Source organism: Rattus norvegicus, chromosome 1 (genome assembly GCF_021556685.1).
Source record: "Rattus norvegicus strain SHRSP/BbbUtx chromosome 1, alternate assembly SHRSP_T2T, whole genome shotgun sequence".
NCBI classification, from domain to species: Eukaryota; Metazoa; Chordata; class Mammalia; order Rodentia; family Muridae; genus Rattus; species Rattus norvegicus.
The window spans coordinates 149,028,641-149,047,322 of record NC_141534.1 but is presented as its reverse complement, the minus strand read 5'-3'; the positions used below and the strand labels follow the sequence as shown (position 1 = coordinate 149,047,322).

The following is an 18,682-nucleotide window of genomic DNA, read 5'->3' as shown; positions in this document are numbered from 1 at the left end:
ATTATAACCAAATTTTCCAGGTAAAGGAAGTACTCTTTCAATGTGGCAATTTAATTAATTCTGTTTTATCCTATATTAGGTGACTTTCTTTCTTGGTGATTCATACTCATTAGACTATTTTCTTTTTACTTTTCATATTTATCATTTTATTTCTGTTTGACTCTTTGCTCATATTTTATTTTTTTTTATTTTTTTAATTTTTTTTTATTATCTTGAGTATTTCTTATATACATTTCAAGTGTTATTCCCTTTCCCGGTTTCCGGACAGACATCACCCTCCCCCCTCCCCTTCCTTGTGGGTGTTCCCCTCCCAAACCTCCCCCCATTGCCACCCTCCCCGCATAGTCTAGTTCACTGGGGGTTCAGTCTTAGCAGGACCCAGGGCTTCCCCTTCCACTGGTGCTCTTCTTAGGATATTCATTGCTACCTATGGGGACAGAGTCCAGGGTCAGTCCATGTATAGTCTTTAGGTAGTGGCTTAGTCCCTGGAAGCTCTGGTTGCTTGACATTGTTGTACTTTTGGGGTCTCGAGCCCCTTCAAGCTCTTCCAGTTCTTTCTCTGATTCCTTCAATGGGGGACCTATTCTCAGTTCAGTGGTTTGCTGCTGGCATTTGCCTCTGTATTTGCTGTATTCTGGCTGTGTCTCTCAGGAGCGATCTACATCCGGCTCCTGTCGGTCTGCACTTCTTTGCTTCATCCATCTTGTCTAATTGGGTGGCTGTATATGTATGGGCCACATGTGGGGCAGGCTCTGAATGGGTGTTCCTTCAGTCTCTGTTTTAATCTTTGCCTCTCCCTTCCCTGCCAAGGGTATTCTTTTTCCTCATTTAAAGAAGGAGTGAAGCATTCACATTTTGATCATCCGTCTTGAGTTTCGTTTGTTCTAGGGATCTAGGGTAATTCAAGCATTTGGGCTAATAGCCACTTATCAATGAGTGCATACCATGTATGTCTTTCTGTGAGTGGGTTAGCTCACTCAGGATGATATTTTCCAGTTCCAACCATTTGCCTACGAATTTCATAAACTCGTTGTTTTTGATAGCTGAGTAATATTCCATTGTGTAGATGTACCACATTTTCTGTATCCATTCCTCTGTTGAAGGGCATCTGGGTTCTTTCCAGCTTCTGGCTATTATAAATAAGGCTGCGATGAACATAGTGGAGCACGTGTCTCTTTTATATGTTGAGGCATCTTTTGGGTATATGCCCAAGAGAGGTATGGCTGGATCCTCAGGCAGTTCAATGTCCAATTTTCTGAGGAACCTCCAGACTGATTTCCAGAATGGTTTTACCAGTCTGCAATCCCACCAACAATGGAGGAGTGTTCCTCTTTCTCCACATCCTCGCCAGCATCTGCTGTCACCTGAGTTTTTGATCTTAGCCATTCTCACTGGTGTGAGGTGAAATCTCAGGGTTGTTTTGATTTGCATTTCCCTTATGACTAAAGATGTTGAACATTTCTTTAGGTGTTTCTCAGCCATTCGGCATTCCTCAGCTGTGAATTCTTTGTTCAGCTCTGAACCCCATTTTTTAATAGGGTTATTTGTTTCCCTGCGGTCTAACTTCTTGAGTTCTTTGTATATTTTGGATATAAGGCCTCTATCTGTTATAGGATTGGTAAAGATCTTTTCCCAATCTGTTGGTTGTCGTTTTGTCCTAACCACAGTGTCCTTTGCCTTACAGAAGCTTTGCAGTTTTATGAGATCCCATTTGTCGATTCTTGATCTTAGAGCATAAGCCATTGGTGTTTTGTTCAGGAAAATTTTTCCAGTGCCCATGTGTTCCAGATGCTTCCCTAGTTTTTCTTCTATTAGTTTGAGTGTGTCTGGTTTGATGTGGAGGTCCTTGATCCACTTGGACTTAAGCTTTGTACAGGGTGATAAGCATGGATCGATCTGCATTCTTCTACATGTTGCCCTCCAGTTGAACCAGCACCATTTGCTGAAAATGCTATCTTTTTTCCATTGGATGGTTTTGGCTCCTTTGTCAAAAATCAAGTGACCATAGGTGTGTGGGTTCATTTCTGGGTCTTCAATTCTATTCCATTGGTCTATCTGTCTGTCTCTGTACCAATACCATGCAGTTTTTATCACTATTGCTCTGTAATACTGCTTGAGTTCAGGGATAGTGATTCCCCCTGAAGTCCTCTTATTGTTGAGGATAGCTTTAGCTATCCTGGGTTTTTTGTTATTCCAGATGAATTTGCAAAGTGTTCTGTCTAACTCTTTGAAGAATTGGATTGGTATTTTGATGGGGATTGCATTGAATCTGTAGATTGCTTTTGGTAAAATGGCCATTTTTACTATATTAATCCTGCCAATCCATGAGCATGGGAGATCTTTCCATCTTCTGAGGTCTTCTTCAATTTCTTTCCTCAGTGTCTTGAAGTTCTTATTGTACAGATCTTTTACTTGCTTGGTTAAAGTCACACCGAGGTACTTTATATTATTTGGGTCTATTATGAAGGGTGTCATTTCCCTAATTTCTTTCTCGGCTTGTTTCTCTTTTGTATAGAGGAAGGCAACTGATTTATTTGAGTTAATTTTATACCCAGCCACTTTGCTGAAGTTGTTTATCAGCTTTAGTAGTTCTCTGGTGGAACTTTTGGGATCACTTAAATATACTATCATGTCGTCTGCAAATAGTGATATTTTGACCTCTTCTTTTCCGATCTGTATCCCCTTGATCTCCTTTTGTTGTCTGATTGCTCTGGCTAGAACTTCAAGAACTATATTGAATAAGTAGGGAGAGAGTGGGCAGCCTTGTCTAGTCCCTGATTTTAGTGGGATTGCTTCAAGTTTCTCTCCATTTAGTTTAATGTTAGCAACTGGTTTGCTGTATATGGCTTTTACTATGTTTAGGTATGGGCCTTGAATACCTATTCTTTCCAGGACTTTTATCATGAAGGGGTGTTGAATTTTGTCAAATGCTTTCTCAGCATCTAATGAAATGATCATGTGGTTCTGTTCTTTCAGTTTGTTTATATGATGGATCACGTTGATGGTTTTCCTTATATTAAACCATCCCTGCATGCCTGGGATGAAGCCTACTTGATCATGGTGGATGATTGTTTTGATGTGCTCTTGAATTCGGTTTGCCAGAATTTTATTGAGTATTTTTGCGTCGATATTCATAAGGGAAATTGGTCTGAAGTTCTCTTTCTTTGTTGGGTCTTTGTGTGGTTTAGGTATAAGAGTAATTGTGGCTTCATAGAAGGAATTCGGTAGGGCTCCATCTGTTTCAATTTTGTGGAGTAATTTGGATAATATTGGTATAAGGTCTTCTATGAAGGTTTGATAGAATTCTGCACTAAACCCGTCTGGACCTGGGCTCTTTTTGGTTGGGAGACCTTTAATGACTGCTTCTATTTCCTTAGGAGTTATGGGGTTGTTTAACTGGTTTATCTGTTCCTGATTTAACTTCGATACCTGGTATCTGTCTAGGAAATTGTCCATTTCCTGAAGATTTTCAAGTTTTGTTGAATATAGGTTTTTATAGTAAGATCTGATGATTTTTTGAATTTCCTCTGAATCTGTAGTTATGTCTCCCTTTTCATTTCTGATTTTGTTAATTTGGACGCACTCTCTGTGTCCTCTCGTTAGTCTGGCTAAGGGTTTATCTATCTTGTTGATTTTCTCAAAGAACCAACTTTTGGTTCTGTTGATTCTTTCTATGGTCCTTTTTGTTTCTACTTGGTTGATTTCAGCTCTGAGTTTGATTATTTACTGCCTTCTACTCCTCCTGGGTGTATTTGCTTCTTTTTGTTCTAGAGCTTTTAGGTGTGCTGTCAAGCTGCTGACATATGCTCTTTCCTGTTTCTTTCTGCAGGCACTCAGCGCTATGAGTTTTCCTCTTAGCACAGCTTTCATTGTGTCCCATAAGTTTGGGTATGTTGTACCTTCATTTTCATTAAATTCTAAAAAGTTTTTAATTTCTTTCTTTATTTCTTCCTTGACCAGGTTATCATTGAGTAGAACATTGTTCAATTTCCACGTATATGTGGGCATTCTTCCCTTATTGTTATTGAAGACCAGTTTTAGGCCGTGGTGGTCCGATAGCACGCATGGGATTATTTCTATCTTTCTGTACCTGTTGAGGCCCGTTTTTTGACCAATTATATGGTCAATTTTGGAGAAAGTACCATGAGGAGCTGAGAAGAAGGTATATCCTTTTGCTTTAGGATAGAATGTTCTATAAATATCCGTTAAGTCCATTTGGCTCATGACTTCTCTTAGTCTGTCTACATCTCTGTTTAATTTCTGTTTCCATGATCTGTCCATTGATGAGAGTGGGGTGTTGAAATCTCCCACTATTATTGTGTGAGGTGCAATGTGTGTTTTGAGCTTTAGTAAGGTTTCTTTTACATATGTAGGTGCCCTTGTATTTGGGGCATAGATATTTAGGATTGAGAGTTCATCTTGGTGGATTTTTCCTTTGATGAATATGAAGTGTCCTTCCTTATCTTTTTTGATGACTTTTAGTTGAAAATTGATTTTATTTGATATTAGAATGGCTACTCCAGCTTGCTTCTTCTGACCATTTGCTTGGAAAATTGTTTTCCAGCCTTTCACTCTGAGGTAATGTCTGTCTTTGTCTCTGAGGTGTGTTTCCTGTAGGCAGCAGAATGCAGGGTCCTCGTTGCGTATCCAGTTTGTTAATCTATGTCTTTTTATTGGGGAGTTGAGGCCATTGATATTGAGAGATATTAAGGAATAGTGATTATTGCTTCCCCTTATATTCATATTTGGAAGTGAGGTTATGTTTGTGTGCTTTCATTCTCTCTGTTTTGTTGCCAAGATGATTAGTTTCTTGCTTCTAGGGTATAGCTTGCCTCCTTATGTTGGGCTTTACCCTTTATTATCCTTTGTAGTGCTGGACTTGTAGAAAGATATTGTGTAAATTTGGTTTTGTCATGGAATATCTTGGTTTCTCCATCTATGTTAATTGAGAGTTTTGCAGGATACAGTAACCTGGGCTGGCATTTGTGTTCTCTTAGGGTCTGTATGACATCTGTCCAGGATCTTCTGGCCTTCATAGTTTCTGGCGAAAAGTCTGGTGTGATTCTGATAGGTCTGCCTTTATATGTTACTTGACCTTTTTCCCTTACTGCTTTTAATATTCTTTCTTTATTTTGTGCGTTTGGTGTTTTGACAATTATGTGACGGGAGGTGTTTCTTTTCTGGTCCAATCTACTTGGAGTTCTGTAGGCTTCTTGTATGCCTATGGGTATCTCTTTTTTTAGGTTAGGGAAGTTTTCTTCTATGATTTTGTTGAAGATATTTACTGGTCCTTTGAGCTGGGAGTCTTCACTCTCTTCTATACCTATTATCCTTAGGTTTGATCTTCTCATTGAGTCCTGGATTTCCTGTATGTTTTGGACCAGTAGCTTTTTCTGCTTTACATTATCTTTGACAGTTGAGTCAATGATTTCTATGGAATCTTCTGCTCCCGAGATTCTCTCTTCCATCTCTTGAATTCTGTTGGTGAAACTTGTATCTACAGCTCCTTGTCTTTTCTTTTGATTTTCTATGTCCAGGGTTGTTTCCATGTGTTCCTTCTTGATTGCCTCTATTTCCATTTTTAATTCCTTCAACTGTTTGATTGTGTTTTCCTGGAATTCTTTCAGGGATTTTTGCGATTCCTCTCTGTAGGCTTCTACTTGTTCTCTAAGGGAGTTCTTTATGTCTTTCTTGAAGTCCTCCAGCATCATGATCAAATATGATTTTGAAACTAGGTCTTGCTTTTCTGGTGTGTTTGGATATTCCGTGTTTGCTTTGGTGGGAGAATTGGGCTCCGATGATGCCATGTAGTTTTGGTTTCTGTTGCTTGGGTTCCTGTGCTTGCCTCTCGCCATCAGATTATCTCTAGTGTTACTTTGTTCTGCTATTTCTGACAGTGGCTAGACTGTCCTATAACCTGTGTGTCAGGAGTGCTGTAGACCTGTTTTCCTGTTTTCTTTCAGCCAATTATGGGGACAGAGTGTTCTGCTTTCGGGCGTGTAGTTTTTCCTCTCTACAGGTCTTCAGCTGTTCCTGTGGGCCTGTGTCTTGAGTTCACCAGGCAGGTTTCTTGCAGGGGAAAAGTTGGTCCTACCTGTGGTTCCAAGGCTCAAGTTTGCTCGTGGGGTACTGCCTAAGTCCTCTCCGCTGTGGCAGCAACCAGGAAAATCTGTGCCGCTCCTTCCGGGAGCCTCCGTGCACCAGGGTTTCAGATGACATTTGGTGTTTTCCTCTGGCTCCTGGATGTGCACAGAGTGCAGTCTCTTCTGGTTTCCCAGGCGTGTCCGCCTGTCTGAAGGTTCAGCTCTCCCTCCCACGGGATTTGGGTGCAGAGAACTGTTTATCCGGTCTGTTTCCTTCAGGTTCCGGCAGTGTCTCAGACGCAGGGGTCCTGCCGCTCCCGGGCCCTCCCCTATGGGAACCCAGAGGCCTTATACAGTTGCCTCTTGGGCCAGGGATGTGGGCAGGGGTGGGCAGTGTTGGTGGTCTCCTCCGCTCTGCAGCCTCAGGAGTGCCCACCTGATCAGGCGGTGAGGTCTCTCTCCCACGGGGTTTGGGAGCAGAGAGCTGCTGCGGTCCGGGATCCGCTGGTGTGGGACTTCCGGTAAACACAGGAAGTGCCCGGCCTTAGAGGAATTTTGCATCTGTGTGTCCTGAGTTCACCAGGCAGGTTTCTTGCAGGGGAAAAGTTGGTCCTACCTGCAGTTCCAAGGCTCAAGTTTGCTCGTGGGGTACTGCCTAAGTCCTCTCCGCTGTGGCAGCAACCGGGAAGATCTGCGCCGCTCTTTCCAGGAGCCTCCGTGCACCAGGGTTCCAGATGGCGTTTGGTGTTTTCCTCTGGCGCCTGGATGTGCACAGAGTGCAGTCTCTTCTGGTTTCCCAGGCGTGTCCGCCTCTCTGAAGGTTCAGCTCTCCCTCCCACGGGATTTGGGTGCAGAGAACTGTTTATCCGGTCTGTTTCCTTCAGGTTCCGGCAGTGTCTCAGGCGCAGGGGTCCTGCCGCTCCCGGGCCCTCCCCTACGGGAACCCAGAGGCCTTATACAGTTGCCTCTTGGGCCAGGGATGTGGGCAGGGGTGGGCAGTGTTGGTGGTCTCCTCCGCTCTGCAGCCTCAGGAGTGCCCACCTGATCAGGCGGTGAGGTCTCTCTCCCACGGGGTTTGGGAGCAGAGAGCTCGCTCATATTTTAAATTACATTATTTATGTCTAACCATTCCCAAGTTCTTTCTAGTTAAGTATAAAATTTGAAAGAAACTCAGCTATAGTTTTCTAATTATTTCCTGAAGCCTGTTTGCTATGTTTTTACACTACTCTATTTCTATTTATCTCCTTCATTAGATTTTATATTTTCATTTAGTTCTATAGTTTTCTCAGTTCCTTTCATCTCATTTTGTATTATTGAATTATATTTTCATGTGATTCAAGAACAACATTTTATTATGCTGGTGTGCTGATACTATTATTGCCCTGTAGTGATCCTTGCAGTCTGCTGATGCTCCCATATACATCAATAGTTAGCCTGCTATGCTTCTAGAGAATAGAAGTGTAAGGCAGTAGACTATTTCAGAGTATTTATTATCTTCATGGTGAGGACTTCTACTCTCCAGTGTTGAAATGTAGACCACAATTTAGCTGCAATTTTGAGACTGTTTTCTCTGGATGCTCCCAAGGAAACGAACATTGGCTTTTCCTTCATCCCATGTCATCCTCCCTCCAGATGTGCGTTTCTGCACATTTTCTGAAGGTTGGTGGGAGGTCTATGTGGTTATTCTTCATTCACACAGTTCTGTTGGGTTCACTGGTCTCACTTTACTCAGGGTTCTATTCAGAATAGGATCATTTCTTTGTCTGGGTATGTGTTGTGGTTTCCATGTTCAGTGGCTTCTGGTCCTACATCTTCTTTTCAGCACCTGGTGGCTGGATTTGTAATTTCTGCTATTTAGTTTGGTTTGGCCTTTGCCCCTTATGTTGCCTATGTGAAAATTACCTCTGTCCCTTTCCTTTTGAAAATCTAATTGCTTTATTTTTATTTCATGTTCCTTTTGTAAATGAGGGATTAGAGGGCATTAAAGACCAGTGCTGCTACCATAAGCTTCCTTCTTTAGCACCCTATTAATTACTTTAAAGGAACTGTCAAAAGTCTACCTTTAGATGCTTTGGTATCTGCCATCAATGACTGAAACTTCCACTTACAGGTTGATGATTCCTACATTCACAACTTTGACAAAAATACCCACTAGACTGCCATTGTTTCAAGATCTCTAAGGACCCTCAAGCTGTCTGAGTTTCAAAATGAAACCTGTTTTCCCTCACTTTTACATCACCTTCTGCGTCTTCTCTTCCTCTAGCTAACTTTAAGGTCAGTGCCACACTGTGTGTTAGCTCCTCTAGGACATAAATACAGAACTTCTCTCTCTTTTGCTCATTCACTGTCAAGTTAATGATTAAATGTGTCACTTACACTTCCCTAGACTTGCTCAGGAAACTGTACTTAAAATATTTTCATTAATTTGTTGAGAATTTCACTCAATGTATTTTAATCACATGCACACCCAACTCTTCCCATTAACTCCTCCCAGTCTAAAACTGTCACTTCATATTTCACTGTACATTATTGTGGTGTTCTAGTTACCCTAGTTATAAGTGTATTAGAGGTGTACACAGGGTTATCTATTCATACAGAAGCAAATCATTTCTTATTAATGAGAAAAACACTAGCTACTCTTCTCTATGCCAACAGCTTCCCTATCTCTCAGTCATCCAAATTCAAACTCTAGCTTTTATGGCTTCTCTGTCTCCCATGTCTTCTTGTTCTAACACATGATCCAGGCTGTCACACCATATCTTAGCTTCTGAATATTCAAATACTTCTGCCAAACTTTTGAGAACCATAGGGATATATATGAATAATCTAAATCCTTTCCTAATGGTTACAGCCTGGGCTTTCCATCTCACATCCCATCACTTTGTTAATGCATCCTGTTCTCAAGCCCCATGAGACTTATAATCTTGAAAGTGTCACACACTACCTAGAATACGCTTTGTTCTCATTTCCACAGAGTTACCCTCATTTCCTCAAACTCAATATGAAAGCCACATCTTCTATATCCTTTCCCAGGACTGAAGCAGGAATAGAAGTTTCTCCATTTACTGTAATTATGTACATATGGTAACTAGATTGGACCCTCCTATATGACTATGAGCAGTATTTCATCTATATACCTTCTGAAAGCAAGTTCCCTTAAGTCTGTGTTCTTGGTTGTCTCTCATTCTTGGTGCTTCCAGTTATCAATACAACAGCATTCATAAATGTCTGTTGTTTGAGTGACCAAACATGTAAGGCTATGGAAATGCAACTATTCAATTTAGAATGAACAATTATAAGCTAATACTTTTCACAGTATAAATAGACATGGGTCAAGTCCAATATATCCATAGAATAATACAGATAGAATGATCTGAATCCAGATATCATGTATTTCCTTGGCTCTACCAAATACCAATTATAGTAGGTAAAGATTAAAAATGCAAAGGAGAAACCCAACCAAGTTTTTAGTCTTTGTAATAAGGAATCAAGAATTCTGGGGCAGGATGAGATATTGCTGAGTGGTTAAGAGCACAAAAAATTCACAGATCACGTGAAGCCCAAGAAGAAGGAACACCAAAATGTATATGTTTCATTCCTTCTTAGAAGGAAAACAAAATACTCACAGGAGGAAACACAGGGACAAAGAGTGGAGCAGGGACTGAAGAAAAGGTCATCCAGAGACTGCCCCACCTGGGGATCCATTCCATATGCTACCACCAAACCCAGTCACTATTGCTGATGCCAGGAAGTGCTTGCTGACAGGAGCCAGATACGGATGTTTCCTGAGAGGCTCTGCCAGAGCCTTACTGATACAAATGAGGATGCTTGCAACTAACCATTGGACTGAACAAGGAGACCCCAGTGGAGGAGTTAGAGAAAAGACTGAAGGAGCTGAAAGGGTTTGCAACACCATAGGAAGAACAACAATATCAACCAACCAAACTCTGCCAGAGCTTCCAGGGGACTGAACCACCAACCAAAGAGTACACATGGAGCGACCCATGGCTCCAGCCACATAAGTAGTAGAGGATGGCATTGTCTGGCATCAGTATGAGGAGAAGCCCTTGGTCCTGTGAAGGTTCCTTTCCTCAATGTAGGGCAATGCCAGGGCATTGAGTTTGGAGTGGGTGGGTGGGAGTGGGAGCATCCTCATAGAAGCAGATGGAGGGGAGTGGGTATAGGAGAGGGGGAAATGGGATAACATTTGAAATGTAATTCATAAAACTTTCAAGAAAAATAAAATTACAAAAAAAGAGTGCATGATGTTCTTGTTAAGGGTGCAGGTTCCATTCCCAGTGTCCATGTTAGGTAGCTCACTGATTCCTGAAACTCCAATCCAGAGGTATACAACATCTCTGGCTTCATACACACCTGCACCACACACACACACACACACACACACACACACACACACACACACACACACACCCCATATACCTTTTAATTGCTCTTAAATTGTTGACAATTTTTCAAATAATAAAAGAATTCAGATATTGAAATTTCTTGAGGGCAAATCTATTTTAAGTTTGAGCTAATGATTTTTTTACCATAAGATTGTGTGCGTCTACATGTGTCTGTGAGAGAAATATAAACACACACAAAGACACACGCACAGTTGGGGGGAGTTATTGAGAAAGAACGAGGGAGCGTGAGAATATCTGTCATGCACTCTCCAGGCTCACAAACAGCTTCTGAGTGACCAGGCCTCGCTTCAGGCCCGTTTCTCACTAGTGCTGGTCTGACCTCTTCAAGAGATATTTAGCAGCTGAAACAGAGAAGGAGAAGAGCAGGAAATGCTGTGGGGGCTCTTACCTTCGACCAGTCTCCAGCAGCCAGCTGTGGGGGGCAGTCTGTCCTGGCACAGGACTTATGAGACGATGCCTTGGGTCCTTGGCACAGTTCATCGGACAAATTCAGAAAGCTGCCATCAGTTAACAGCTGTCGGCAGGTGACTCTCCGGTTCTGAGTTCCCCCACCACATGTCCTGGGACACTACGGGAAAAGACAGTGAAGCAGGAGGCTTACTTTCTGTTCATTCGAAGCAGGGCCACCTCGACTGTCTTAGGTAGAACGCGCCATGGTTTGCCAGGCTGCCTGCCGTACCTGCTGCCACTCTTCGATATGCCAGCTGGGAGGGCAATCAAACTGATTGCATGCTCGTAGGGCATGAGGCTTCTCATCTCTGCATTCCTCCGGCGGGGCTGGGGATTCCTCGGGATGTACGCAGTATACATCTCTCGTCTGGATTCCAACACCACAGGTGGCTGAACAGGCCCCCCAAGAGCCCATGTGCCATCTGTATTAAAAAGCCAAATGGGGAAAACAGCAAAAGCAACTGAGGAAATTTGAACCTCCCAACAAAGCAAAACACAACAAGCACAGATGATTTCAAGCTACTCACTGGACCCTCCACCAGGGGTTCTCAACCTGTGGGTCACGACCCCCTTGGGATCACATAGATATATACATGTACGATTCATAATCATGCCAAGATTACAGTTGTGAAGTAGCAGCAACTTGTTGTGTTGGGGGTGTCACCACACCACGAGAAACTTCATTAAAGGATCGCAGCATCAGGAAGACTGAAAACCACTGCTCTAGACCTCATTACTGTGTAGAGGTTCCAAACTGGGGTGTCTCCATGAATATATGTGATTCAAACACAGAAACCTCACATTTAAAGGGAAGACATGCCAGGGAAGTGGTTGAAGATCTCACTTGTTTGGCAAGACTCTACGTGACAGGTAGTAGACTGCTTTCCCCACCCGGCCCTGACACCATCCATCAGAACTCAAACCTTGACTTGGTTTTGAGTCCCAAGGCAAAGATGACTTACAGGGGCACCAAAAGAGATGTTTTTTAAATGCTTACAAACACATTTCAGGAAGTCTTCAGGGCCCTTGGGTTCATTATTTGTAATATCCTTGAGCAAATGCCTCTATGTTAGGACAGGATTTACAGCACATATATAATAAGAAAAATCAAGTTTCCAAGGGCAACAGCTGGAAAAAACGGAAAACCGCATCAGCAGCATCTGATTCATATTTCCAAGTTACTTCAGTGAATATCCCTGCAGCCCCCCCCAAACTTACACGCCCCATTTCCTGAAGTGCTGGAAAATAGCATTTATAAAAGTCTTTGCCCCATCTTATTAGAGAGATGTTGGACGTTACGGTTATTTCACTTGTGAATATTTGGCTTCTAGGGAGCATGGATTCTTAACTAGTTACCACAGAGATACTTCAAGAGTGGGAAATTTTAAAATTCTCAAAACATACCGTAAAACGATGCTCCTCTAGGGTGTTTTTTTGCAATGCAAAACAGAAAAAATAATGAATTTCATGAAGTGAAATAAGACCATAAAGTTTTATGCACCGAGGGGTGAGCCTTCTCACCATGAGATGCAGCACCGTTGGTGGCCACTGACTGCTGAAGTGGACATACATGTGCACGGTGCATGTGTGAGTCATTGCAGTGAACCAAAAAACCTCTCATCTGTCAGAGAAGCGCACAGCCATGGAGCTCCGAGTAACAGCATTTCTGCTTTGTTTTCGGTTTTTTCTTTCCTGACTTTTTTTTTTTCGGAGCTGGGGACCGAACCCAGGGCCTTGCACTTGCTAGGCAAGCGCTCTACCTCTGAGCCAAATCCCCAACCCCCCTGACTTTTATTATATTCATTCATCATATAGGCGTTTGTTACCAGGAAAACAAGTTCACTCAAAAAAGTCTTAAATGTAATTTTTAATTTTCTCATTTCTAATTTTCTATAATAAGATTTTGCTTTTTTGGGTGGGAGATGAAAAGTGAAATAATAGTACCCGTGACATAACAAAAATTTATTTATAAAAGGAAGTTTGTTAGTGGAGAGCTAATAATTCAAGCATAGAAGCAGATCAAGAAGCAGGTCGGAACGTCCATGTGTTGTAGGTTTGCTCCCCAGCTTGGCACCATTGACAGGTTGTGGAACCTTTAGAGACGGGGTCACAGGGTCAGGAGTTTTGGAGGGGTAGTGGGACTCCAGTACCCTGTCCTCTTTTTCTTTTGCCACCATCCTCACTCCCATTTGAGACTTCAGGAGCATAGTCTTTAGGGTTTATTCTGACCCACAGTTTCAGTGATTTGAGCTCATGGGTCTTGGCACCACTGCTTCGGGGCTGGTGCTGAGAGGGAACAGTGTGGAAGCAGGAGCATGAGACGCGGTTCTGCGCATGCACGGTGGGCAGGACGTAAGGCTCGGCATCAACACTCCTTCCGTAACTTAGTCTCTATCTGCATTGACTTTTTGTTTCTGTTTTCCTAATTGTTTCTTTGTAACATCCAACTCTTCTCCAGCCATTTGTGCCTATTTCTGCTTCATGATTTCTAGTTATTTACATGGGTAATGCCAATTAACTTCTATCTTCAAAGATGCTAATAACCTCAGCTTTTCCAGCTAACTCTTATATCTTAATTTCACCTGGAGTAAATAGTAAATACTTCTTCCAAATGTTGAGTCTGTTGATTACTTTTGCTAGTATCATCTTGCCTCTTGTTCTGTGGAATTTCAACCTTTGGGTGCATTTTGAAGGAAGTAGGGGTCTCTCTCTCTCTCTCTCTCTCTCTCTCTCTCTCTCTCTCTCTCTCTCTCTCTCTCTCTCTCTGTGTGTGTGTGTGTGTTTTCATCTTCTACCCTCTTCCCTTCCCATATTCCTCCTTCCTTTGTCCCATAGGAGCTGAGCTTTCATTGGCTGAGCTACACTGGAGCCTCAAGTCTGCAAAGAGTCACCACAGGGTCTGTCTTCTCCTCACTCCATACTCCGCTCCTTTGCAAGCTTGTGTAGCTCTTTCCACTGGGTCTCTCCTTTTATATCAGACATACCAGTGGTCTGTATTTGGAGCAAATCGTGAGGCTACTACATTATTTTAACGGAAAGTTAATCATGCCTGAGTGTCTGTAGCCTTGGGCACGAGAAAAGTCTACAGATCACACGCATGCATGCTCACACACGGTATTTTGTTGGCAATATGACCTCATAACTAATTATTTAGTAAGTGTATGTTTCACTATGAAAACTGTTCAGCCTAAACTTGTAAACGTTATTAGGAATGACTTCAGCATGATTATCTTCCGAAAGTATGCAACTAGAAAAATCAATTATTGCCCCAACAGACAGGACAGGGAACCACTTTTATTCAGAAAGGAGCAACAGTGTGTGTGTGTGTGTGTGTGTGTGTGTGTGTGTGTGTGCACTCATGCATATTTTAATTCAAGAAATGAATGACAAATTGGTGTAAAACCACATCACTTTTGCCTGCTGCTTCTCTACTTCCTTCTCCTGAGGTGCTGACTCTCGATAGAAGAGAAGGCTGTCTTCAGACCATTATGTAACCCTGCATTTTTCTACAAACTTCGAGCTCTCTCCTGGAAAAAGCAAACTCTGAGAAATAGCAATGGTGCAGCAGTTACAGGGCTGGGGAAGCAACTCCACGGAGCAAAGAAGCTGCTCCCCTGGCCACCCCTGGCTAATACATCAAGTGCATTTGCCTTAGGGTAAATAAAGGTCCACAGACTGTCCACCCCAATCTCAGTGGTAAGTTTCACCCTGGGGTGATATTTTACTGCTATTGCCCTTGGAGTCAGTAAATATTTATATGGAAAATATTATGCAACCCCTGTTCCTGTTATTCCTACACCACTGGTTTCTAGAACCTAAAACATTTTTGTAAACTTACCTTTATTTTGGCATGGAACATTTGCCTCCCCTGGGTTCTCTCCAACATAACTCTCAATCTTTGAAAAGGTTATTAAAGTCAAACTCTGAAATGAGGGACAACATTCCCTTTTTAAAAAATAAAAAAATAAAAACAGACTCTTAATTTGGCAGGCCAACGTGCTGGTGGCCAAGGCACATTGTCTGCTCCATTCTTTCTAGCATGGCAGCTCCGTGGTATGTGTTACTGAGGATAAGTAAGAACTCTGGCTAAGGCAGTGAGGCAGGGAGGAGGCATGGGGACAGATGCAGGAACAAACCAGCAAATGTCCCTCAGCAGCATTAAAAAACATTTTCCGGATTAGCTGTCAAGTCCTCTGAGGTTTGGTGGTCTAATGAAGAAGGATACCATAAACTAAACTCATTCTGCTTTTATCTCATGAATGATTCTGTTAAGAGTTTGTCATTCTTTACCAAATCTGACTGTGTCACCCCACACATAGTGCCCAGTTTGGGATGGTTTAATTTAATGAATTATTTGACCATGGTGAGAATGTGATTCACTGCCAGCACATCCAGTATTTCCTGAATTTGAATGATTCTTTAGGCCAGTGAGAGACAGTCTGATACTTTTGACACTGAGCATGCATGTGTTTGCACATGTGTGCACAACATGTTTGTGTGTGTGTGTATGTTGGTGTGTGTGTGTATGTTGGTGTGTGTGTGTATGTTGGTGTGTGTGTATGTTGGTGTGTGTGTACGTGTGTGTGCATGTGTGTGTACGTGTGTGTGCATGTGTGTGTATGTTGGTGTGTGTGTGTGCATGTGTGTGTGTGTGTGTGTGTGTGTGCGTGTGTGCATACGCATTAGGGGGTTCTGAGCTGTAGCTCCTTGAGTCCCATGATCACAATGGGAGAGAACATATACTGTTATGGACACTGCTGCTAAACTCTGATAGCTAGCAATTTCCAGTTAGGATGTTATTAACTTATCGAATGAGGGTTTTAAAGGAATTAATCACACTTTAAGCTGAGGAGAAAAAAAGCTTCACAGGAGGCCACGAATCAAGATGTGAAAGCAAAATGCAACCTGAAACCATCAGCCCCCAAAAGATCGAATGGAGCTGGGGGTGTAGTTTTGGGTCAGAGTCTTGCCTGGCATTTATGAGGTTCTGGGTTCCATCCCTAGCATCACAGAGGGAAAAGAAAAGAATATTAGAAATCAAGAGTCTTTCATTAATCCCCAAATCTAATAATGTTTTCATTTTAGAGATTCTCTCATTCAAATCCATAAGAGGAAGAAATGCTGGTATGAAGATCCACCTTCTGTCCCCTACGCCCTCAGCCATTTCCAGTTTCCTTGGGACCATCGCCAGTTCATTTTTCTGAAGTGTCTGAGGTTAGTTGTCCATTCACATTCTATTGACCTTCACGTGACCAATGAGAAATGAGTCAGGGATTCCTTTTTAAGAGAGAATTAACTGATGTCCTGGTAGAGAAAGACTCAGTATGAACAAAAGTTCAGAACCCATGAGGGATGGTGAGCTAGCATGGGTCATAGTGAGTAACAAAGGGTAGCCCCAAAGCAAATTCCTCACAGTGAATGTGTGTATGTTAGTGCAAATGTGTGTGTGTGTGTGTGTGTGTGTGTGTGTGTGTGTGTGTGTGTGTGTGTGTGTGTAGGGCAGTCGTCATAGAAGATGTGATTCAAGGGTTAGAGTGAGGGTCATAAAAAATTTTATGGTACTGAATTGCACTGTGACCCCCCCCCAAGATGCTGAAATTACATAATTTCTAGCATCTGTAACCGAGAATTTATTTGCAAATAGTTTTTGCAGATGGTTAAGTTAAGGGGTGGTCATTAGAGTAGGCCTAAGACAACCTGAGTGGTGTCTTACGGGAGGGAGAAGTCTGGACACAGACATGCTGAGGAAAGGAGATATGAAACCACAGGAAGAATGTTCTTTGTGAACCACAGACTGCTGGAGGCTGTGCGCAAGAAGAGAGGCCTGGAAATGATCCTCCTTCTCAGCCCTCAGAAGGACCCAACACTGCTCACTCTGTGGTTTTGAACTTCATGTCTCCAGATCTGAGAGATGATAAATTTCTGTTCTTCCAGCCACTTAGTCTACTGTGCTTTCTTAAGGCAGTCTCAGAAATCTAAGCCTATGCCAGGTAGAGAAAGTGGACGAGATTGCCCAGGTAAAAGAATGTCAACCAGCGGGCTCCATATGAGGAAGTCACACTGCAGTCACCCTACAGGTTAGAAAGAGAGAACTCTCAACCCTTCTGCTTTTGCCGGGGACCTGAGTTCACTTCCCAGCACTGACTTGGTTCCTAAAGCCCACATTGTCCAGCACACAACTACCTGCAACTCCAGTTCTAGCGGACCTGACACCATCTTCTGATCTCTCAGGGAATCTGCACTCAACAATCTACATACCTACAAACATACATACCAGTTCTTAGGAACAAAGTGAAGACGTTTGTCAATGTTTTGAGGCATCCTGTGGGATGTGCCTTCAGGCTGTGGAACATTCAGTTTTTCTCATGTTTATTGGTGCCTAGTCTACTTTACCTACATCTTCCCTTTCAGTGTCCTGAACTGGAGGCAGTGAACAAAACTGGGGTGAAAACTAGTTTCATGGCAGTATGAAGTGACATAAATAGAGAAAGCACCCCCGTGTCTTGGTTGTCTTCTCTTCTTCTTTTGATTTGTCTCAGTTAATGGCTATGAGAATTTCATGGTTCATCATTCTGTAGTCACTTAGTCACCATTTGAAATCTACACAAATCTAGACAATTTCTTTTATAGCCATCTTTCCACAGAAAGTGTATGCTGGCTGATGTAGAGAGGTGATGGCAGGCAGCAAGGGTTGGAAACCAAGAGATTGACTCTGCTGGAAGCCGCTTCCTTTTTGTGGTTTGGAAAAAGCAGAATTTGGACTAAATAGTACTTAATGAGAAATCTCCATTCCTGTGTTTGACTTTGTATCATGCAATTTATTTACTGTGTGTTCTTGGGCAAGTTACCAACAATCTAGGAACCCATAATTCGGATCTCATACTCAGAAACCAAGGTTATTTATAGGTTACATACTCATTACCATATCTCTAAATGGTGAATGGTCTAAATGTGAAGTTATTGACTAAAGTAGCAGAGAAATGTATGATATAGCAAAGACAGTAGTTACAAATTCATCCCATCGCTTGGCATGTCTAAAGCCATAGAAGATGTCTGTATGCATTGTGAGACCCTTAGGACCCCTCTACTGAGTTCTGATATACAGGTAAGCACCATGTAGAAATCAGGACTATGCTCCGAGCTTTCTGGAAAATGCTACAGAGATGAAATTATCTTCATGGCTATAGATACAGAAGCACATTCAACTGTATTCATGAAGAATAATATGTTTTGTCTATACACAGTAAAAGGGTGATGATGTCCCTGTGGGCTCAGAGAAAATCCCTGCTTTTCCAAGATATTTGATTCAGATTTCAGTATTAGAATAAGAAGAAAACCTGGAAAAGTCACATGGTTCCCTAAGGTATGCCCAGTTAGTACCAAGACATATTCTTAAGAGTAATTGGCTTTTTCCAATAGGATTCACACTCTACACTACCCCAAATAAAGTCATCCTTTGTACCTGTAGCAAGTATTCCAAGATAACCTCCTTCCCTAGAAGACACTGAAATCCATGATTTCCCAAGTCCCTTGTATAAAATGGTGTTACTTTTGTATACCTACTCACCCTCCGAGGTACTTTAAGTCACCTCAAGGTTACCCATAGTGCTTGGTACAGCGTGAACACCGTGTGAAGAGCTGCTCTATTGCATTACTTGGGAAATAGTGGCAAAAAACAATGAGTCTGGTGCTTTGGTTTGCTTTTTGTTGCTATGATAAACA

General features: G+C 42.3%; 1 protein-coding gene across 4 annotated transcripts in view; it reads right to left on the bottom strand.

Moving 5' to 3' along the window:
• The window catches only part of Adamtsl3 (ADAMTS-like 3), a 321,025-nt gene that overhangs the window by 58,669 nt on the left and 243,674 nt on the right, over positions 1-18,682 (bottom strand). For all 4 annotated transcript variants that reach the window (NM_001107533.2, XM_087558105.1, XM_087558126.1 and 1 more), the window contains 2 exon segments: positions 10,899-11,078; positions 11,190-11,382. In NM_001107533.2, coding sequence (NP_001101003.2) covers positions 10,899-11,078; positions 11,190-11,382 — 373 coding nt within the window.